Genomic DNA, 23,052 nt, shown 5'->3' with positions numbered 1-23,052 from the left:
AAAGTAATTCCTTGATTGGTCAAGGTTATCATGCAAAGACCCCTCCTTCAGTGCCCTGTTTTGGGCTTCACAAGTATATGTTGGCAGCGTAAATACAATTTTAAAAATTATATAGGGATAAATCTAGTAAATAAAAGGGCGGGGCTGGGGGTTGGGAGGAGGGGATAGTGCTGGGCAGACTTATACGGTCTGTGCCAGAGCTGGTGGTGGGAGGCGGGGCTGGTGGTTGGGAGGCGGGGATAATGCTGGGCAGACTTATACGGTCTGTGCCAGAGCCGGTGGTTGGGAGGCGAGGCTGGTGGTTGGGAGGCAGGGATAGTGCTGGGCAGACTTATACTCTCTGTGCCAGAGCCGGTGGTTGGGAGGCGAGGCTGGTGGTTGGGAGGCGGGGATAGTGCTGGGCAGACTTATACGGTCTGTGCCAGAGCCGGTGGTTGGGCGGCGGGGCTGGTGGTTGGGAGGCAGGGATAGTGCTGGGCAGACTTGTACTGTCTGTGCCCTGAAGAGCACAGGTACAAATCAAAGTAGGGTATACACAAAAAGTAGCACATATGAGTTGTCTTGTTGGGCAGACTGGATGGACCGTGCAGGTCTTTTTCTGCCGTCATCTACTTTGTTACTATTTTATAACTGGTGTGCTAGGGAACATGCCAATGGGCGGAGCATGGGCAGGGTACCAATTCACATGTGTACCTTACATAATCCTGTAAGTTATGTGTGCTCTTGCCACAATAAATTGCCTACAGTTACCCCATGTCTATGGCAGGCGTAACTGATGGCGCATTACATTTTTGGAAGCCCAATGGTGGCTTATGCTAGTATTCTTTTCTGGCTGACACATTAATTCCATATGTTCCTTCTCATGTGCTCCATTCATTCCAACCGCATCTTTAGTGGTGCCATCCTTTCATCAGACATGAGGTCACACGTGAGTCAATTTTTTCAGTTGTTGGCCCCACTTCATGGAATGCAGTACCACTCTATCTTAGATCGCAGACATCATTAGCTAAATTTTAAAAGGCTCTTAAAACATTTCTTTTTGAAGAATGCTTTTGCATTCGAATAAAATTGCCCAAGAGGTCAGCCTGTGGGCTAGCAAATCAGTACAGATATCCTGCCCTTCCTTCTGTCACTGCTTATACCCCTCTTTCCTATTTTTTTTTATTGTAGTTCCATTTCTTCCTCCCTTTACTGCTTTTCCATTTTATTTTTCTTTTCTTCTTTCTTTTGAATTTTTAGACTTGTAAGCCGCATAGATATATGATTATGACTTCTGCGGTAGCAAGACTGAAATAAACTTGGTGCCAAAGACAGCCATAGAGCCAAAGCCCTGGGGCCTCAACTTAAGAAACTCCTGCCGTCCTTGGGGAGATATGAGGAAACAAGTCAATAATGGAACTATGAAAGAGTATTAACCTCGTCTCTAAAAAAAATTAACTAGTAATAAATCCCTTTCAGAGCTAGTAGAGAAAGTCACTAACTCTGTACCTTTTAAAGCAGATTTCTGAACTGACGTTTGCAATATAGCTATCAAGTTTGCATTGAATGGATCCTCTACACTCTCCCAAAATATTTTAGTAGTTGAGAAAACGTATCTATTTAGTTCTTTAAAAATATTTATTGCCCACCAATTGGGCACCTAAATTGGCACACAACTTTATAGAATTACCTCTAATATGTATATTTCCTGGCATCCTTATACCTGTTTCACAAAAGGCTCCAGTTCAGTTGTTAAATATAGGCGGTATTGTGTATGTCATGACCTCAATGTTCCAATACCTACATCAACGTTGCAGGACGTCAGACTCACAGAAACAGAAGCCTGCACGGCCGCGTTGCTGATCTGCAAGGGCAGGCTTCTACATGGAATGTTGCTAGTGGAATAGCAACATTCCGTGTAGAACAGTAGCAACAGAATCTCAAATAGTAGCAACATTCCATGTAGAATCTCCAATAGTGGCAACATTCCATGTAGAATCTCAAATAGGGAAAGAGAAATGGGACTTGATATACCGCCTTTCTGAGGTTTTTGCAACTACATTCAAAGTGGTTTACATATATCCAGGTACTTATTTTTTGTACCAGGGGCAATGGAGGGTTAAGTGACTTGCCCAGAGTCACAAGGAGCTGCAGTGGGAATTGAACTTAGTTCCCCAGGATCCTTCAGTTCCCCAGGATCAAAGTCCACTGCACTAACCACTAGGCTACTCCTCCACATAAGAAGTTTCCCAGTTAGTGTTTTGCCTTTGAATCTATTGTGCCTATCTATCACTCTTTATTTTTAAGCCTGACAGGCTCTTATTAATTTACGTGCATGGTGAGAGACATTTTAGGAGAAACTAGAGTACATTTTGGCCACAGAAACCATTAAATTCTTTGCTCATCAGCCTCGGGGCATCCCTGAGCCCCAGTATTTGAGAGGCCCCTTAGAATTGCAACAGAGCAGGAAAAGAACTGATTTTTACTGTACATTATCCTAATAACACTAACAGGCTAATTTTTCAAGTAGGCTGAAGTGGGAAACTAGAAACTGTAGTTTTCTTACCCAGTACATCATGGAAAGATCCAGAGGACATGGCAGGGAGAGAAAACCTATGTTTTATTTCATTACCAGAATGTCAGGTTCTCTCTGCTTCCATTACTAACACATCTAGAGACAATGAGCTAGTACCATTGGCATTCCTCAGGGGGATGACTACATCACGGACTGGAGAAACTGTTCTCTCAGGAACTGAGATCTTAAAGGGTATTAAACTGCTATTATCTGGTTTCAAGCCCTCAATCTGGGTTCTGCCACCTGCTGAGAGAGATTCAGCCCTTGGCTTGGCAATTTGGCTGTTGAAATAAACCCAAGGCAGCAGTTTCCCCTCCTTCCTTCTGAACATCAGGGCTGGGAGCTGACAGACACCCCAAGCAGGTTCAACAGTTTAGGGCCCCTTTTACAAAGGTTCGCTAGTGTTTTTAGCGTGCATTAGATGCTAGAGAAGCCCACGTATTCCTATTGGCATCGCTAATGTTTAGCACGCACTAAAAATGCTACCACACCTTTGAAAAAGACCCCCTTAGTTTGTTGAAGGTACAGTTAATGGGGTAGAACAATTCATAAAGAATCCATTCAATATAGCCTGCAGTGGTCAGTAGGGATGGGCACCCAAAATGTTTTCATTTTCATGTTCTCTATTGTACCAAAGGCAGGGCGGTCCATCACGGGTGCAGGCAGCAAGGGGTGCTCTGAGCAAATGTGCGGCTGTCGGCTCTGCCAGTCCCCTGCCCTGGAACAGGAAGTTGACGTCAAAGGGAGAAGGGACTGACAGAGTCGACAGCCGCACGCCTGTTCCATGCACCTCCTTCTTGAAGGAGGGAAGTGCCCTGCCCGTGGGGGAGCGTGGTGCTCCACCCCAGGTGGCAACTAAGGTAGGTATGCCACTGTTCATGTTTGTTATTCTTTTTTATCATCAAATTAATGCTGCTACGAGTGCACACTATGCAGACAGACCCCCCCCCCCCCAGATTTTATATAGGCCGCCATAAGTTGGGCACCCGAATTTGGGTGCGCAGGACCAGGGCTGCTGAGAGGGGGGGCAGGGGGGACAAAATTCCCTGGGCCCGGGCCCCCTGCATTCGAAGCGGCAGTCACAGATCGCCTCCCATCGGGCCTTCCCTCCCTGTGTCCCACCCTCGCGGAAACCGGAAGCTACATCAGACAAGGGCGGGACACAGGGAGGGAAGGCCCGACGGGAGGCGATCTGTGACTGCCGCTTCGAATGCATGGGCCCGGGAGCCGTGGAGGCAGGCAAGTGAGACCGGGGACTGCAGCGGCGGGGGGGGGGGGGGGGGGGGGCAGGGCGGTCTTGTCTCTCGGTGGCCCTGCGCAGGACAGATGCACGCACAAATTAATTAGTTAGCAAGGCATTAATAATCAATAATTGGAGTTAATTGCCACCAATTAGAATCTGCATGTGCATCTGCCCTCGTCACTGTTCTATAACTTCGGTGCCTACATTTTGTAGAGCGCAGCTCCAAAGAGGTGTGGCCATAGAAGAGGTGTAGGCAGATCAGAGGGCCATGGGAGTGTCCACCATCAACGCACGTTGAGTAGCACATTTAGGCGCATTCAGTTACACCTGCCATTGGCTTGGTGTAAACGGGCATGCATTCCTTTTGGGCACACCAATGCAGCTAGTATTCTATCACTGAATCAAGGTGCCCTGATTCAGCTATAAAATTGACACTGCCTGCACTGCATCAGGGCACCCACAAGGAGGTGCTATTTTTGTAGAGTTGCAGCTGAACATTGCTGCTCATGTGTATATAAGCTATAATCTGCACCAGCCCCTGGCATGCCTCTTTCATGTTATGTATAGTGCTAGATGGATCATAGATTATACATCCAGCATTACTAGAGTAATTCTGTAAGGAGGAAGATAACATTTAGGGGCCACGCATGATGCATGAATCTGTGCACACACACGCATAAATGCCCATATTTCAGCTATGCACTATTATATAAAATGGCCCTTAGATATGATGCTGCATAGTTTGAAGGTGGACGTGCATATGCGCGGGGACTTTGTGGAGCATGGACAGAGGGCACAATTGTGTGCATAAGGTATAAAATACTATAGTTTATGCACATCTGTTAGCAATCCAGGGGCGAGCATTTACACCAGCTCTGTAAGACTAAAATGTACACATGTATTCTCAAAAATTAGGCGTCTGCTTTCCTTGATAGAGTAGGCTTTTAATCAGGGGCATAACCAGGAATGGGCCCAGGCCCATCCACTGTTGCCCAAGGCCCACCCAGAGGTGGTGCACCCCAACCATCCATGATCTGGCATCCATCGCTCTGTTCCCTTCCCACTCTCACGGGTCTGGCATCTCTGCATCTTCTTCCCCCCCGTTGCAGTGCTTCCACCCTACTTTATTGGGTTGTGTGGCCTAGCAGTGATTCACACAGGCCTGCTCCAGGGCCTTCCTTCTGAACTTTGCCTTTTAAAACTTGTCCTTGGGATGTCTATATTATCCCCACATCAAAGTGTTATACTAGTACATATGAACATAAGCATTGCCATACTGGGACAGACCGAAGGTCCATCAAGCCCAACATCCTGTTTCCAACAGTGGCTAATCCAGGTCACAAGTAACTAGCAAGACTCCCAAAACAGTACAATAAATTTTATACTGCTTATCCTAGAAATAAGTAGTGGATTTTCCCCAAGTCCATCTTAATAATGGCTTCCTTTTAGGAAGATATCCAAAACTTTTTAAAACCCCGCTAAGCTAACGGCTTTTACCACATTTTCTGGCAACAAATTCCAGAGTCTTACAAGTAGAGAAGCGACTGGTGTGGTGCGTAAGACATATACACAGAATTTTTAGCAGCAATGGTAAAGAAAAGTAATGCAGTGTGGACAGGGAAAAAGAAGTGTAGGAGAGAGGGACAAAACGAGTGAGAAAGAGATTAATCTGAAAGAGATTTTTCTTGAGATAGAACCTACCTCCTTCTCTCCACAAATATTGCTGATGATGGAACTAGATGCAGGGCTTGAGGAGGGTCCCAGAACTGACACCACCCCCTTTGGAAGAATCTGGCACACTGAAAGATAGTCCAAAAACACCAAAGTAGGGGACATTAAACAGCTTTCCTAAACAAATCCAAGATAGATCATAAAAGCTAATTCCAGAGCAAAATTATGGTTAATGAGCTGTTGGGAATAATATAGAGCACAGGTTATCATGTATAGCGCTATACTTACTGTGTAAAATATATTGTATACACCCCAAAGAAGTCTGACCCCTACCCAGAATCCCACAGTACCTGCCCCTTCTAACCAACATTGTTCAAAAGGTGCTTGATACTTAATTAAGATGTTTTAGGTAGAATCCTAATTTAGGATCCTATATTCAGCTGTTTTTAGGCACCTAAACTTAGCTGAATGTAAGTAGATTTAAAGCATCTAAAACCGAGGTACCTAAATTAGGCTAGGTATTGACTCTGCTAAGTTTAGGTGTCATTGTTAGCTGCCTAGTACTGGACATCAGCACTGAATTCCTACCTTCTCCTCCGCCCCCTTTTTTGTGCCAAAATTTAGGTTCCTCTATTGGCTCTTCCCTACTTGAAGTAACCCTAAATGGCATTTGCGCTGTGGTGCTATGTGCCAGGGGCGTAGCCAGACACCTAATTTTGGGTGGGCCTGGGCCCAAGATGGGTGGGCAGAAGAACCCCGCCTCATCCCACAGATGATGTGGTCTCTCCTTCTCTCACCTTCATGCCATATGGTTTCTCAAATATCCTCCCTCTCCTGCATACCTTTTAAATAGCAGATTTTCACCGGCAACGGGCAACAACTAATACACACGGCTGATGTTGGCTCCATACCCTTCCCTCTGATGCAATTTCCTGTTACCGCCTAGGCAAGAATAAATCAGAGCGAAGGCTGTGGGGCCGGTGCGAGCAGTATGCATCAGTCACTGCTCACTGCAGGTGAAGATCTGCTGTTTACAAGGTATGCAGGAGGGACAGTTGTTGGGAGTTTTCGGCTTGTGGGGCTTGGGGATCCCTGCCAGCCACATTATAGCTATGCTGGTACTGGGTGGGCCTGAGCCCAAAGTGGGTGGGCCTGGGCCCACCTAAACCCACCCTTGGCTACGCCACTGCCATGTGTGCAAGCGCACCCCAAAGAAGCACACCCAAGGAGCAGGTGACTCCCAACATGACCTTCCCCGCTGTAAACACTTTTCTCTTTTCGTCCCTCAAGTATGGTTTCATTGTTTTTCTGGCTGTTCTACTTCATCATGCCTTGATGCCTTCTATCGCAACGATTTCAGTCCACTAGGGCCTTCATCCGGTCTGTCTCCACTCAGCTAATCTGTAGGACCAGGTGAGAAATCTTATCCTTCACCTGATTCTTTCTGCTCCTTCGGCTGTGCAACCATTGCATTCACTCAGCACACCAGTCTCTGGCTTGTCTCTCTCCCTCCTTAATTGTAGGAAGTGCGTTTTCTCTAGCGAAAAAGGTACCGGTACTGAAACGCCAGGCCACCCTTCAGGAATGGGGTGATCACTGAGAGACCCACCTCACAATAGCCAGGCCCCCTGCAACCAGTGACAAGGCAGAATTGGTGAGCAGAGCCTGAGAACTTTCATTAAAACTTGGGGACCATGGGTCAATATTAGCAGACAATGGAAATGGTGCCTGTACTCAGTACCCCCAAGTACCCCCTCAAAAAAAGCACTGACTGTAGGTCTCTTTGATCTAAGACACTGGTCATCTCTGATCTGTGATCAGGGATATAAATTGCTGTGCCTCACCAAAACATGGCTTCGGCCAAGCAATGAACCACTTTTTCTAGTCTCTGTTTCCGGGGGTCTAGGCATGGAGGGGAGTTGTCATTATTCATAATCATAATGGTCCCGATATTCAATAAGCCTCTGGCATTAAACTTGGAAATTTAATGCTAGGCCATGTTTGGGCACCAGGCATTGAATTTCTGGGTTTCCGGAGCCGGCTATGGTGAACTGCATAAAGATAGGACTGACTTTTCTACGGTCCTATTCATTAGGTCATCCTGGCTGGTTAAATGTGAATATTGGCACTTAACCGACCAAGTGCTAACTCTGCCTCCAGAACACCCCCATTTATTTTCAGTGGCAGTAATTGGTTAAGTGTTGCTGAATATGACCAGTTAACCCCGACCAAGCAATTTAAACGACCAGGAGCCGTTTCTGGCTGGTTAAATTGTTTTGAATATCAATCCAAACACAATTATGGCACCGAGCTTGGGAAAATTTTTAAACAGTCAGATCTAGGCACCCAACTTCTAGATCTTTGAAAATTAGACTCGGTATCTGCCCCATTTAACATCATGGCATCTGTCAAGCCATTCCTATGGTATCCCTTCCACTACCACGGTGTCAGCCCCATCTACATTTCCAATATCAACCCCTTCTATCCCAGCCCCTGATATTGCTAATCTCACACTATGTGACCCCTCTTTCCAGAGTGTCGTTATTTTCTAACCCACTCCCTCTTCCAATTAGCTATTCCTGTTTCCTTCAGAATCAGTCCCTTTAAACATCATATTACATATCCCTACTTTCTATCCAATCCATACAATATTTCCTCCTGTGATCCCTGTTTCTCTAGTTTTGTTCCTGTTAATTCTTGCAGGTATCTGCCCTTTTCTAACTTTGCAATATATGCTCACATTACCCACTGTCAGTCTCTATTAACCCCCACAATATTTGATCTACAGTACATCCTGCTTTTCCCACAGTATTCGGAACCAAAGCACGTAGAATCAGACTTGCCCTCTCCCACATCCCAGAGCAGTGATGAATTGTACATACTGGTTTCTGCTGTCTCGTATTCACTGTCTCTCAGGAGCTCAAAGATATCCACTTCCAGTTTAGCTTTCCCCAATCGCTCTGGGCCTCGGTTTATGTGATCCTTTGCAAGCGTTATAGACAGTCTTTCTCCTCGGCTACACTCCATTGGGTCATCTAGAATGGCAGCTGCAACATGAAAAGTTAACCAGTCAAGACTTGGAAATCTGCAGATATTATAAAGTGCATTTAAGTAATTATTAGGGCTACACCAAATGTTTGTTCGATTCAGCCCTGAATACTACTACTACTTAACATTTCTAGAGTGCTACTAGGGTTACACAGCGCTGTATAGTTTAACAAAGAAGGACAGTCCCTGCTCAAAGGAGCTTACAATCTAAAGGACGAAATGTCAAGTTGGGGCAGTCTAGATTTCCTGAATAGAGGTATAATGGTTAGGTGCCGAATGCGAAATTGAAGAGGTGTGCCTTGAGCAAGGATTTGAAGATGGGCAGGGAGGGGGCTTGGTGTATGGACTTAGGGAGTTTATTCCAAGTATAGGGTGAGGTGAGGCAGAAAGGGCGGAGCCTGGAGTTGGCGGTGGAGGAGAAGGGTACTGAGAGGAGGGATTTGTCCTGTGAGCGGAGGTTTTGGGTAGGAATGTAAGGGGAGATGAGGGTAGAGACGTAAGGAGGCGCTGCAGATCGAGTGCATTTGTAGGTTAGTAGGAGAAGCTTGAACTGTATGCGATACCTGATCGGAAGCCAGTGAAGTGACTTGAGGAGAGGGGTGATATGAGCATATCGGTCCAGACGGAAGATAAGACATGCAGCAGAGTTCTGAACGGATTGAAGGGGGGATAGATGGCTAAGTGGGAGGCCAGTGAGGAGTAGGTTGCAGTAGTCAAGGTGAGAGGTAATGAGAGAGTGGATGAGAGTTCGGGTGGTGTGCTCAGATAGGAAAGGGCGAATTTTGCTGATGTTTTAGAGAAAGAAGCGACAGGTCTTGGCTATCTGCTGGATATGCGCAGAGAAGGAGAGGGAGGAGTCGAAGATGACTCCGAGGTTGCGGGCAGATGAGACGGGGAGGATGATGGTGTTATCAACTGAGATAGAGAGTGGAGGGAGAGGAGAAGTGGGTTTGAGTGGAAAGACAATAAGCTCGGTCTTGGCCATGTTCAGTTTCAGGTGGTGGTTGGACATCCAGGCAGCAATGTCGGATAAGCAGGCCGATACTTTGGCCTTGGTTTCCGCAGTGATGTCTGGTGTGGAGAGATAGAGCTGAGTGTCATCAGCATAAAGATGATATTGGAAACCATGAGATGAGATCAGCGAGCCCAGGGAAGAGGTGTAGATTGAAAAAAGAAGTGGTCCAAGGACAGATCCCTGAGGAACTCCAACAGAGAGCAGGATGGGGGTGAAGGAAGATACATGAGAATGTACTCTGAAGGTACGGTGGGAGAGATAAGAGGAGAACCAGGAGAGGACAGAGCCCCGGAACCCAAATGAGGACAGTGTGGCAAGAAGTAAATTGTGATTGACAGTGTCAAAAGCGGCGGATAGGTCGAGAAGGATGAGGCTGGAGTAGTGACCTTTGGATTTGGCAAGGAACAGGCCATTACAGACTTTAGATAGTGCTGTTTCTGTCGAGTGTAGAGGGCGAAAGCCGGATTGAAGCGGATCGAGGATGGCATGAGAGGAGAGAAAATCGAGGCAACGGATATGAATGGCGCGTTCAAGTATCTTGGAGAGGATTCGAATACGAATAATCAGGGGCTCTACTGTGCTAAATCCTACTGAAATAAACACCTAGGGCTAGGTTTACTAAGTGGTGCTATGGGTGTGTTAGCGTTTTTAACGTGCGTAAATGGTGTACGCGCATTAAATGCTAACATGCCCATAGAAATGTATAGGCACGTTAGCGTTTAACACACCTTAAATTTACAGGCGCGTTAAAAACACTAACGCACCTTAGCAAACATACCCCTTGATCTATCTAAATCTGCACTACCCAAGCTGCAAAGGACTTAAATACAAAACAACTTACGCATCTAGTTTTTCCTACATAAGCACACAACTGTGGAACGCATTACCGAAAGCCTTGAAAACGACGTACGACCACCTAAACTTCCGGAAATCACTAAAAACCAACCTGTTTAAAAAGGCATACCCTACCGATCCAGCTTAAATGCCTAATCTCTGCAACACAACCAAACTAAAGCACGTAATGGACATAACACAACTCTTCCGTTCTCCGATTCCCTAATGTGGCTGTGCCACATGAACTTGATCTTACCACAACATCACCCTGTATTTGTTCACACCGGAGCCTGCAAAGGCCTGTCCGGTACTATGTAAGCCACATTGAGCCTACAAATAGGTGGGAAAATGTGGGATACAAATGTAACAAATAAATCTCTGATTTCACATTGCTTCTTTTATTATTTGTTATGTTAAAGCTCAATGCACATTATTCGTACTCGGTATTCGTATTTGGCTGAATAATATTTTTCATAATTCGTATTTGGCTCAATAGTGAAATATGCTATTCGGTACAGCTCTAGTAATTATATAGATGAGGATAAGCTATAGTGTTCTTGTGACATCCTCCAAATCACTCAGGGCCACTTGAAGGGCACGGCAGAGGACAATTTTTAGCTCCCATTGTTACCTGAATGCTAAGTTACTCTGGTAAAAGTTTTAAAAAATTATCTACTGTGGGGGGTAACTTCATAATTACCTGTGTTGCCAAAAAAAAACAAGTCTATTTTGACTTTGAAAGTTCTCCCAGTGAAAGCACCCATGCCCCATCACGCCTGCTAATTTGTGTGGATAATTTTTCGATAAAAAATTAAGGATATACTTTCAAACTGTGAACTGTGCCCTAACGCCCCCCCCCCCCCCCCAATGTGTATTCATGAGAAAACCTAAAATGCACATGTAATGCTATTTTGTGTATATAAATACTACACATACACACAACATGCACTTTTACGGCACACCGACATAATAGCCCCGACAAAAACAGCCTTGTAACAAAATAGCCCTTGACAAAATGGCCCCTCCCACAAAATAGTCCCCTAGAAAAAAAATAACACATCACAAAAAAAGATGATAAACTACAAGTGAAATCTTCACTGATAAAGGCTCCTACCAGCGTTGCATTGTGTAAAGCATCCTATATAATAAAACTCACCCTCAACGTTCTGAGGACACTGACGTCACTGTCAGGTCCTCCGGGCACTTCCTTCCGGTTCGAAGCCTTCGTGGTGGTGAAGCCACCGAAAACACTGTGTTCGGGCCCCACCCTCGCATCAAACGTCATGACGTCGAGGGCGGAGCAATGACAGCAGATTGAAAGTGGCGTGCAAGGTCAGCAACAATGGCGGACGAACGCCGACGGAGTGAGTACGGAGGGGGGGGGAGAGGTCCGGAAGGAAACCGTGCTAGCGCCCGTTTTGCCGCAAGAAACGGGCATGTTTTACTAGTATATAAATAAACAAAATTCTATAGCTACCAACTGGTATTCATGATCTGTTCTGCTGTTTAAGGAAACTATTCTTCCATCAACATGCTAATTACGAAAACCCCAAAAAACAGTATTGTCAACATTTTCATAGTCTTACCAACCTTATCCTGTTTGGCAAGGTAAGATTATTAGGGAAAAAAATACAGTGCCATATTCTGGGCAGCCTAATCGGGCCCTTTTGTCAGGGGGGAGTGGGGGGAATTAGCCCCCCCCCAACAAAAGGGCAGGCTGTTTTGACAGTGGCTGTTATGTCAGGGGCTATTATGTCGGGTTCTTTTTTGTCGGGGCTATTTTGACCGAGTACCCACTTTTACTCATGAAAAAGGTGGAGAATTTCACCTGTGGAAAAATGATTGTTCCTATGCGCCATCTTATTTGCAGCTCTCGAAAGGTGGTATTTAATAGGGGTGGGCAGCCTCCAAATTTTCATTTTGTATCATTTCCTAGGTATAGGAACCTTCATTTTTTTCAGGATTTTTCTTCAATTTTTTTTCATGACAGGAGCAATTTCGTTGGTAGTGAGCACACTTCAAAACGAGTGCACCCGCTTTCAGAGGAGTGTGCACTGTTTCCAACAGAGGGAACACTCTTTTCTGACAGTGTGCACGTGTGTGCACCATTTCACATGTGCAAATTGTGTGTGCATGCAAACACTGTTGCAAAAAGTTTGCACTCTTTCCAAAAGACAGCACGCTCTATTGGAAGCGGGCACACTATTAAAGGTACATGGAAAACTCCACAATTTGAGACGGAAAACTAAAGGGAGCTTTGTGAATCATTACCTGATCCTTTCTGCAAATCTCCTTTTCCTACATTCCAGCCCCTGATTCACAGAGCTATACTTTTCCCCCAACCATTCATTGTCATCTGTATGAAATAAATAAATAAATATATTCTTTGCAATGCTGCATGACATTCGTGGAAAAAGCAGTTTGCCATTTTGATTCCAAGTGGTTGACCCAGTTTGTGTGAAACGATAAGCCATACAGATGAATTTCTTCTTTGGCATTTTGTGGTATCTTACCACCAGGGGCGGCCCTATAATTAGGCCAACTGAAGCGGAGACCTCACGCTGCACTTTACGGAGAGCGGCATCACAAAGATCCAACGATGAAACAAATGAGCAGCACTAAAGAGCAGGAGCCAGATGCAACACATGCTGTATACAGTGTGGCTACTACTTTCTAGCTAGAGTAATCGGAGACCTGCTTACTGTCCTCTGGTCTGCTGTGTGAATTCACATTTCTCAGCTGCCTCAGAGCGTCCCCCCCCCCTCTTACAGGTGGTCTCACATCTTTACCCCCTCTCTCTCAAACCACTTTCCCTGTGGTATACCTCAGTTAGCTTTGCAGAGGTTGCCAGGTAGCAGCAGCGATTTACATTCATTGCCTGCCCTGTCTAACTTAACTTCCAATTTCCTCAGGGGCAGGACGTGGTAGAGAAAAGACTCAGTGGTTGGTGGCAGGCAGTGAATGTGAATTGCTGTCACCCCTGGTGACCTCTGCAAAGCACAGAAAAATATAGGCAGATAAAGACCATATGGCCTATCCAGTCTGCCCATCCATGCCATCTACTCACCCTATTACTTACTCCCTTAGAAATCCTAAGTACTTGTCCCAAGCTTTCTTGAATTCAGATACTGTTTTCATCTCTGCCACTTCCACTGGGAAGCCATTCTACAAATTCACCACCCTTTCCATGAAGAAGTATTTCTTTGGGTTACTTCTGAGCAGGGGCGTAGCTACTTGGGGCCACGGGGGCATGGGCCCCTACAGATTACGCCCTGGCCCCCTCTACATTTGACCCCTCCGTCATCGCAGCCCACCTGCCCCCGCCCCGCCGTTGCATCAGGTACCTTGTTTGCTGGCGGGGGTCCCAAACCCCGCCAGCTGAAGAGTTTTCTTCAGCGCCAGTCGACTCCAGCGCCTTCGTTGTGGGATCATCTGTTTCTGACGCCTTACATCCTGCACCGTGCATGTAGCCCCGTGTAGGACGTAAGGCGTCAGAAAAAAATGATCCCATAATGAATGCGCCAGAGTCGAAGACTCTTCGGCTGGTGGAGATTGAGGAACCCTGCCAGCAAACAAGGTACCTGATGCGGCGGCGGCGGGGGGTTGCGGTTGCGGCGTCCAAAGTGGCGGGGGTTGCGGCGGCAGGGGGTCCAAAGTGGCGGGGGGTTGCCGGCGGTGAGTGGGGAGGGGGCGGCTAAACAGTGCCCCCCACCTCGGGCTCTGGCCCCCCCTCCCGCCGAGGTCTGGCAACGCCCCTGCTTCTGAGTCTAAACCCTTTCACTTTTATCCGATGCCCTCTTGTTCCAGAGCTTCCTTTCAGTTGAAAGAGACTTTCCTCCTGTGCATTTATGCTGCATAGGTATTTAAAGATCTCTATCATATCTTCCCTCTCCCGCCTTTCTTCCAAAGTATGCATATTGAGATCTTTAAGTCTGTCCCCAAATGCTTTACGATGAAGACTGATGACCATTTTAGTACCTACCCTCTGGGCCGACTCCATCCTGTTTATAACTTCTTGAAGGTGCGGTACCCAGAGAGAGGGGGAAAAGATGCCGGACTGCCAGGGGGGGGAGAGGGGAGTAGAAAGAGCGAGCTTGACTGCTTGCGAGGGGAGAGCAAAAGAAAGATGCTGGACTGCTTACTTACTCCAAAACCAATATCAAATCTGATCATATTGTGATCACTGTTATCAAGTGGCCCCAACACCATCACCTCCTGCACCAGATCATGCACTCCACTAAAGACTAGGTCTAGGATTTTTTCTGCTCTTGTCTGCTCCTGTACCAGCTGCTCCATAAAGCAGTTATTGATTTTGTCAAGGAATATTACCTCCCTAGCATGCACTGATGTTACATTTACCCAGTCAATATTGGAGTAATTGAAATCACCCATGATTATTGTGTTGCCCAGTTTGTTAGCCTCCCTAATGTCTGATAACATTTCTACATCAGTTTGTTCATCCTGGCCAAGTGGACAGTAGTCCACTCCTATCACTATCCTTTTCCCATTTACACATGGAATTTCTATCCATAGGGTTTCCATGATGTGTTTTGTGTCCTGCAGAATCTTTAGTCTATTTGATTCACGGCCCTCCTTAGCATACAATGCTATCCCTCCACCAATTCGATCCACCCTACCACTGCAATATAATTTGTACCCTGGTATGACAGGTCTCAGAGATGTCTATTATATCTAATTTATTATTTTTTTATTATATCTAATGCACTTCATTAATGCCTATGTTTACTAAGGTGCGCTACAGGTGCGTTTGCGTTGTTATCATGCGTTAATGGTTAACACGCGTTAAACACTAATGAACCATAGAAATGTATAGACACATTAGCGTTTAATGCGCCTTAACTTTAAAAGTGCGTTAAAAATGCTAACGCACCTTAGTAAATATACCCCAGAATTTGGGACCCAATATTCAGCCGGCGGCGATCAGTGTTTTGCTGGCCTCTGCTGGCATTATACTCAGAAATTCAATGCCGAGGCTCTAGTACTGAATTTTCAGATATATATGGAGCCGGCCAAAACATAGCTGGATAAATGCGATATTCGGCACTTAACTGGTTACAACCGCTGGTTGTGAGAAACAGCAGACCTGAACGTGAAGCACATATTGGCACTCTTGTCCTGCGTCTAAAAGCGGCCATTCTTTAAAACAAAACAAAACCCAAAGCACACACTTGTGTCTGTTACTTGCATCTGAAGATAAGCATCCAGAAAAATATTTTTTAATGCTTATATTTAGGCTGCAGAAAACAGATGTTAAAGTGTGCTTCACGTTGGGGTTTTACCAGGCGCATGCGCACAGCAGCTGAACTTACTGCTCAACTGCGCATGAGCACAATCCTATTGCCGAACTCCCTAGCGCTCAAAGCTATGAGCGCGCCTATATCTGCATCTCATTAACTTTGAGCATGAAGTATTACTACTACTAATCATTTCTATAGCGCTACTAGAGGTACGCAACGCTGTACACATTACATGCTGGTACTTTCTCTGTCCCTAGTGGGCTCACAATCTAAGCATTTTTGTACCTGGGGGCAATGGAGGGTTAATTGACTTGCCCAAGGCCACAAGGAGCTGCAGTGGGAATTGAACCCAGTTCTCCAGGATCTCAGTCCACTGCACTAACCATAAAGGAACAATTTCCAGATGCCTCGGGCTGCTTGCAGGTCCACACAAGCCCATTTTCAAATTGCAATGCCCTTTAAAAATTTGTCAGTAGTGATATCCATGGTTTACATATATACTGAAAAGTTTGCTCACTGACTTTATTTTGAAATCAAAATGCATTCTTTCCCCATCTTTAAGACTACATGAGGTCTGAAAGAGCATGTGCACGTTTACTTGCACTGAGGGGCATAGGTGCCCGGGATAAGAGGCTTGGGGAGGCTAAGCCTCCCCAGCCAGAAGTGCAGCAAGGGCGGGGCGGACCGGACCGGACCGCCCCGGGTGCACCTCCCGCTGCCTTGAACATCTCCCTCCCTCCCTCCCGTGGACCGCGCGATCATTACCGCCACCCCCCCGACTACTGCAATATCGCTCTCCCCCTCCGCTCCTGTCCTGTCACGTCGTCTTTAAACGTCGAGGATTCCTTCCGGTAGCAGCAGAATCGGCAAATAGAAGTTGCTTACCTGTAACGGTAGTTCTCCTTGGACAGATGATCTTGCAGCCACACAAGTGAAGTGACTCCCCCATGACGTCACGGACCCGGACCTATAGCAAAGCTTAAAGCTTTAATTCAAATGTAGCTTAATACGCCTGCGTGCAGCTTCCCGCCGTATCCCCCCCATAACCCCCCGGTAGTCACCGCCCCTTTCCAGTTTGGTAAAAAAGCTAGCGGCAACTTAAGGGAGGGTTGGGAGGGATTGTGTGGCTGCAAGATCATCTGTCCAAGGAGAACTACCGTTACAGGTAAGCAACTTCTATTTCTCCCTGGACAGATTTCTCTTGCAGCCACACAAGTGAAGATTCCCCAGCTCCACAGGTAACAGGTGAACAAGATGCCCCTGCAGGCACACATGGTACTGTAAAAGGAACAGAAGAAAAAAGGTAAAACTGGTACCTGTGAGAGGAGGAGGTGGTAGTTGTCGCCTCAGGACACAGAAGAAAGGACCGCCTGGCCAAACGCCGTATCAGTAGCCGAAGCGGTATCCATGCAGTAATGTTTCACAAAAGTGTGCACAGTGGACCACGTAGCTGCTCTGCAAATATCCTGCAGGGAAGTTCGTTGCAGATGAGCTTTCGTGGCCGCCATGGCCCTCAGATTATGAGCTGTAATATGTGGAATCTGTGAGGGAGTGGCTGCGGCGAGCTGGTAGCATAAGGTGATACAGTTCGCAATCCATTGGGATAGAGTCCCCTTGGTTACTGGCCTTGGGCGGTGAGGAGAGCGGAGTGAAAGGAATAATTGAGAAGGTCTATTGGTGCATTTAGTTCTATCCAAATAGATGGTAAGGGCTCTCAGGCAATCCAGCGTATGAAATCTCTTATGGTCCTCGGAAACATGTGGAGGAGGAAAGAAGGTGGGCAGCATGATGGTTTGATTCAGATGGGAAGGTGAGACCACCTTCGGTAGAAACTTCGGATGAGTACGGAGCACAGCCTTATCGTGTAGTAATTGAGTATATGGTGGATAGTGGACGAGAGCCTGGATTTCGCCGATGCGCCGTGCCGAAGTCAACGTGACCAAGAATAGTGTCTTCCAAGTGAGATATTTGAGGTCCGTTGAATGAAGTGGCTCAAATGGAGAGGCTGTGAGTGCATTGAGTACCAGGTTAAGGTCCCATGCCTGAGTTGGAGGGCGAATGGGAGGATAGAGATGCATGAGTCCTTTGAGAAAGCGTTTAACCACAGGGTGTTGCATGAGGGTTAAGTCATCCACCGGGTCATGGAACACCGAGAGAGCTGAGAGATGGAGCCGGATGGAAGAGTAAGACAGCTGTGATTCTGAAAGATGGAGAAGGTAATCCAAGACATGGGATAGAGGAGCATTGGCAGGGCGGAGGTGATGGCAGGAACACCAGCTGGAGAAGCGCTGCCATTTGGCATGGTAAGACTTGAGAGTAGAGTCCTTCCTGGATGCGAGGAGGACCCTCAGCTCCCCATGTGAGAAAATCAGGCTGGAGTGGGGCTGATCCGCCACGCCATGAGGCGGAGGGATGCGAGGTTTGGGTGCAGGAGACTGCCCTGCTGCTGTGTAAGAAGGTCTGGTTCCAGCGGCAGCGGAAGTGGAGGGCATGTCGTGAGGTTCAGGAGAGCTGTGAACCAGGCTTGTCTCGGCCAGTACGGAGCGATTAACAACAGAGATGCTCCGTCTGATTTGGCCTTTTGGATTGTCTTGGAGATGAGAGGGATTGGAGGAAATGCGTAGAGGAGGCCTTCTGTCCACGGAATGTGAAAGGCGTCTTCTGCCAGTCTGCGCGGACTGGGAAACTTGGAGCAGAATTTGCGACACTTGGCGTTGAGAGGGGACGCGAATAGGTCGACGAGAGGGTGACCCCACTTGTCGAACAGATCTTGCGTAACAGTGGTCTTGAGTGACCACTCGTGCGGTTGCAGCTTCCTGCTGAGTGAGTCTGCCAAGGTATTCTGCACTCCGGGCAGGTAGGAGGCCGAGATGGTGGACTGGAGCTTCAGGACCACCTGCCAAAGATGCAGAGCTTCCCAGCACAGCTGTCGGGAGCCGGTGCCGCCTTGCTTGTTCACATAGTACATGGCCACCTGATTGTCTGTCTGCACATGAATTCGCTGGTGCGAGAGGTGTGGCTGAAAGGCTTGAAGCGCTAATCTGATGGCTCGCAACTCTAGCAGGTTGATACTGTATGTCATTTCTTTGGGCGTCCAATGTCCTTGAGTTATGTAGGAGCCCAGATGCGCTCCCCACCCCTGCTTGGAGGCGTCGGTTGTTAGATAAACGGACGGCAGGGGAGGCCGGAAGGGCATACCCTGGAGGAGATGGGGGGCGTGGGCCCACCATTGCAGCGAGGTCTTCAGACTGTGAGAGAGAGGTACCTTTGCAGATAGCGGCTGAAGAGCTTGGATCCACTTGTCCCGGAGGTGCCATTGTAGCGGTCTCATATGGAGCCTGGCTAGCGGGAGTACTGGAATGGTAGCCGCCATATGACCCAGAAGCACGAGTAACGTTCGGGCAGTGGTGACTGAGACCTGGGTGAGGTGGGCAATGAGGATGGAAATCCGTGTGGCCCTGTTGAGGGGCAAAAACGCTAACATCTGCGGGGTATGGAGGACAGCTCCTATAAACTCGATGTGTTGCGTGGGAATGAGTTGAGATTTGTCCCAGTTGATGAGGAATCCCAGAGTCTGGAGAAGTGAGGTGACCTTTGCTAGAGAGTGGAGGGCCTCCTGAGCAGTTGGCGATGCAATGAGCCAGTCGTCGAGGTAAGGGAAGATTGTGACCCTTTGCTGGCGGAGGTGAGCGATGATGGTGATGACACATTTTGTGGACACTCGTGGTGCTGAGGAGAGGCCGAAGGGAAGGACTCGGAATTGATAGTGGTGAGAGTGGACTTGAAACCGCAGGTAACTCCTGGATGCTGGGTGGATCGGGATGTGGAGATATGCGTCCTGCAGGTCCAGGGACACGAGCCATGCGTTCTGATCGAGCAATGGAAGAATCATTTGGAGAGTCGTCATGCGGAACTTTTCTTTTTTTAGAAATTTGTTCAGGGAGCGTAAGTCCAGAATAGAACGCAAACCGCCGTTCTTCTTCTGAATAAGAAAGAACCTGGAATAAAATCCTGTATTCTGGGAACATTCTGGTACCGGTTCAATTGCCCTGATGCGCAGGAGGCGGGAAATCTCGTCGTGAAGTAGGTGGATGTGAGACGAAGGAACTTGTGAAGTGACTATGCGGGGGAGAGGTGGGGGGGTTGTAAAGTAAAGAAGGTACCCCTGGTTGACAATGGAGAGGACCCACTTGTCTGATGTTATAGGGGGCCACTGAGGGGCAAAAAACTGAAGACGGCCTCCCACCGGTAGCTGCATAGCCATCTGCTTGTCAAAAAGAGGATAAGGGTTTGGGCGCCGTCGAGGGCGCTGGCTTGGATGTCCGCCGCTCACGATATGTTTTCTTAGACTGCTGAGGTCTATGTTGCTTGTTGTTAAACCTGTAGTTTGTGTTGTATTTATTGAAGGGGTACTGTCGCCGAGGTTGATACCTCCTTTTAGGCGTGCCATAGGACGAGCGATGAAAGGACGACCTGGGCTGATTGATGTTGTCCTCTTCCAAGGTGTCCAGAGTGGTGCAATCTTGCTTGATGTTGTCGATGATGTCCTTAACTCCGTCACCAAACAGATTATCCCCTGTGCAGGGAGCATCAGCCACTCTGTTATGAACGTCCTCCTGTAGGCCGGATGCTTTTAGCCACGCTAACCGGCGTGTAGAAAGGCCTACCGCGGCCCCTCGAACCGACGTGTCATATGAGTCGTGGGCGGCTCTGATTAAATTGGTGGCGCATTCTTCCAGATTTTGAAGCAGTGGCCGGAATTGAGGTTGCAGTGCCGCAGGGAGGGAATCCAATGCTCGTGAGAAGTTGTCTAGTATGGTGAATTGGTAGTCGGTATAATGGAAGATGTGAAGCCCTATGCGGGCATTGAGCATGGAGCTTTGATACATCTTCTTACCCATGAGATCCATAAGCTTCATGTCTTTCGTTGGTGGAAAATTAGAATGGTCTCGTGAGCTTTTGTGTTTACGCATGGCGGACTGGACCACTATGGAGTGGTGAGATAGTTGTGGTTTACCGAAGCCCCAAGTATCTTGGACTTTGTATTTTGTATCCAAACTCTTCTTGGTAGGGAGAGATGTGAATGGGGTAGACCACACCAACTTGTGCTGGTCCGCCAGCACTTCGTGTAAAGGCAACGCGATGATGTCTTTCGGTGCCTCCTTATAGCGCAGAGCCTGTAATTTTTTGGATCGGGGATCCGGTTGAGAAGAGGAGGGAATATCCAAGGCTGATGCCAATTTGAGGAGAAATTTTGGATAGGAAGTATCCTCTGGTTGAGATGATTTAGATGGTAGCGGGGGAGAGGGGTCAGAAGGGAGACCCGGAGAACCCGCGAGGAGATCGGAGTGGGCATCAGGAGAGGAAGATCTGGAGCATCCCTGAGATGGGGGCGGGGAAGAGCCAGAGTCTGAAAAATTGTCTGCAGCCAGAGAGTCTGAAAAGGACTCGGAGCGTGAGCGCTGCCGAGGGGCTGGCCGATCCGGGGGCGAAACCCCCGCCGCCGCCGGGCGTGGTGGTTGCTGACTGGTCGTGGGGTGCTGATGAGCTGAGAGATTTGGATTAGCCAAAAAAGCACGCAGCAGATGGAGAATATCCTGGTTTGATTGGGACAGTGGCATAGAGGAGAAGTCCGCAGGAGAGACTGCTGCCCGAGCTCCTGAATGGTGGTGAGGAGAGAGTATCGCCTGTTTGTCCTGTGGAGAGAGAGGCATTGCCTGAGCCAGAGCAGGAGGAGAGGTGTCAGAAAAATGCTTTGTAGCAGTCTGCAACTCAGGAGGGGAGGAGTAACCCTGATGGAGTGAAGCAGGGGAGGAGCTGTGGCTGTGATGCACAGGGTGGGCGGAGCCAGCTGTGTGATGCGATGAGTGGGAGGAGCCAGCTTTATGATGCGAGTGGGAGGAGTCTTGACGGTGCCGATGAGCAGAGGAGGAGCTGCTTCGGTGCCGATGTGCAGGGGAAAGGCTTCCTCGGTGCCTATGGCCAGGGGAAAGGCTCTCCCGGTGCCGAATCTGATCGGAGGCACTCTCCCGGTGCCGAGGATGCAGTGGGGAAGAGGTGCTGCGGTGCCCAGAACGACCATGCTGGTTTTTCTCAGCAGATGGTGTTTGCTGGGGTTGAGTCTGAGCACCGACAACTAGTTGGAGTTGTGGTGGCAGAGACTGTTGCCTTTTGCTAGGCAAGGCACTCTCCGGGGGTTCCTCACAGTGCCGCTTTTTATTCTTTGCTTTCTTACCGGGCTGCTGAGGTAAGTCCTCCACTACTGCTTTCATTTTTAAGTGTCTTATCTGTCTCGTCCGAGGGAGCATGGCTGCACATTTATCGCAACTGGAGTCTAAATGCGTCGTGCCTAGGCAGTGGACACACAGGTCATGCGGGTCTGTGAGGGACATTTTGTTGGTACACCGTGAGCAGCGTTTAAATCCATGTTTCTTCGCCGACATGGTCGGGAAGAGGAGGGCTGCTAAATTAAATTCTTTGGTAATTGTTGAGAGAAAGAACGATTATAAAAATAACAAAAGAAAAAAATAAACGCGAGAGCTGCACTAACGATTAGTCAACGGGTCTGACCGCCAGAGCGGGAAGAATAAAACTGGAAAGGGGCGGTGACTACCGGGGGGTTATGGGGGGGATACGGCGGGAAGCTGCACGCAGGCGTATTAAGCTACGTTTGAATTAAAGCTTTAAGCTTTGCTATAGGTCCGGGTCCGTGACGTCATGGGGGAGTCACTTCACTTGTGTGGCTGCAAGAGAAATCTGTCCAGGGAGAATGATGTAAGTGCTGCTTTCAACCTGCCCCGGAAGCACTCTCTGTACAGTTTCCCGCGTAGGAGGGACGCTGTCCAGAGAAGGCTTCTGGGGCAGGCTGAAAGCAGCGCTTACATCATTGCCGATTCTGCTGCTACCGGAAGGAATCCTCGACGTTCAAACACATGACAGGAGCGGAGGGGGATAGCGATACCGAACTAGTCCGGGGGGGGGGGGGGGGGGGGGGGGGAGACGATGCATCATGCCAGCCAGCTGCCAGACCAAAGGGAAAGGGTGTGGAGATAGGAGGATGTGAGGTGCCACATCTAAGGGGAAGAGGGAGGAAGGAAAGCAATGGCAGGGAATAGGAAAAGGGGGGTGGAGAAAGGAGTGAGAGTGTTGGGAGCAAGGAGGGGAGGGAAGAGAAAGGTGGGATGCATGAGGACGCTGGAGGAGAGAGAGAGAAAGTGGAAAAGTGCAGTAGGAGAGCCAGGGACATGCAAAAGAGCAGGAGAGAGTCAGAGAGAGATGGGGAGAGAAAGAGGGGACATGGAAGAGAGCAGGGGAGAGCCAGAGAGAGAGATGGGGAGAGAAAGAGGGGACATGGAAGAGAGCATGGGAGAGCCAGAGAGAGATGGGGAGCGAAAAAGGGGACATGGAAGAGAGCAGGGGAGAGCCAGAG

At 48.1% G+C, this 23,052-nt stretch overlaps 1 protein-coding gene across 1 annotated transcript in view; it reads right to left on the bottom strand.

Moving 5' to 3' along the window:
- GRIK4 (glutamate ionotropic receptor kainate type subunit 4) overlaps positions 1 to 23,052 on the bottom strand; it is a 233,672-nt gene that overhangs the window by 118,646 nt on the left and 91,974 nt on the right. The window contains exons 2-3 of the mRNA XM_030221274.1: positions 8,351 to 8,515; positions 5,499 to 5,596 (exon numbers count right to left, since the gene is read on the bottom strand). Coding sequence (XP_030077134.1) covers positions 5,499 to 5,596; positions 8,351 to 8,515 — 263 coding nt within the window. The remainder of the gene's footprint in view (positions 1 to 5,498; positions 5,597 to 8,350; positions 8,516 to 23,052) is intronic.

This window comes from Microcaecilia unicolor, chromosome 12 (genome assembly GCF_901765095.1).
Source record: "Microcaecilia unicolor chromosome 12, aMicUni1.1, whole genome shotgun sequence".
Lineage (NCBI taxonomy): Eukaryota > Metazoa > Chordata > Amphibia > Gymnophiona > Siphonopidae > Microcaecilia > Microcaecilia unicolor.
This window is presented reverse-complemented; position numbering and strand designations above follow the sequence as displayed.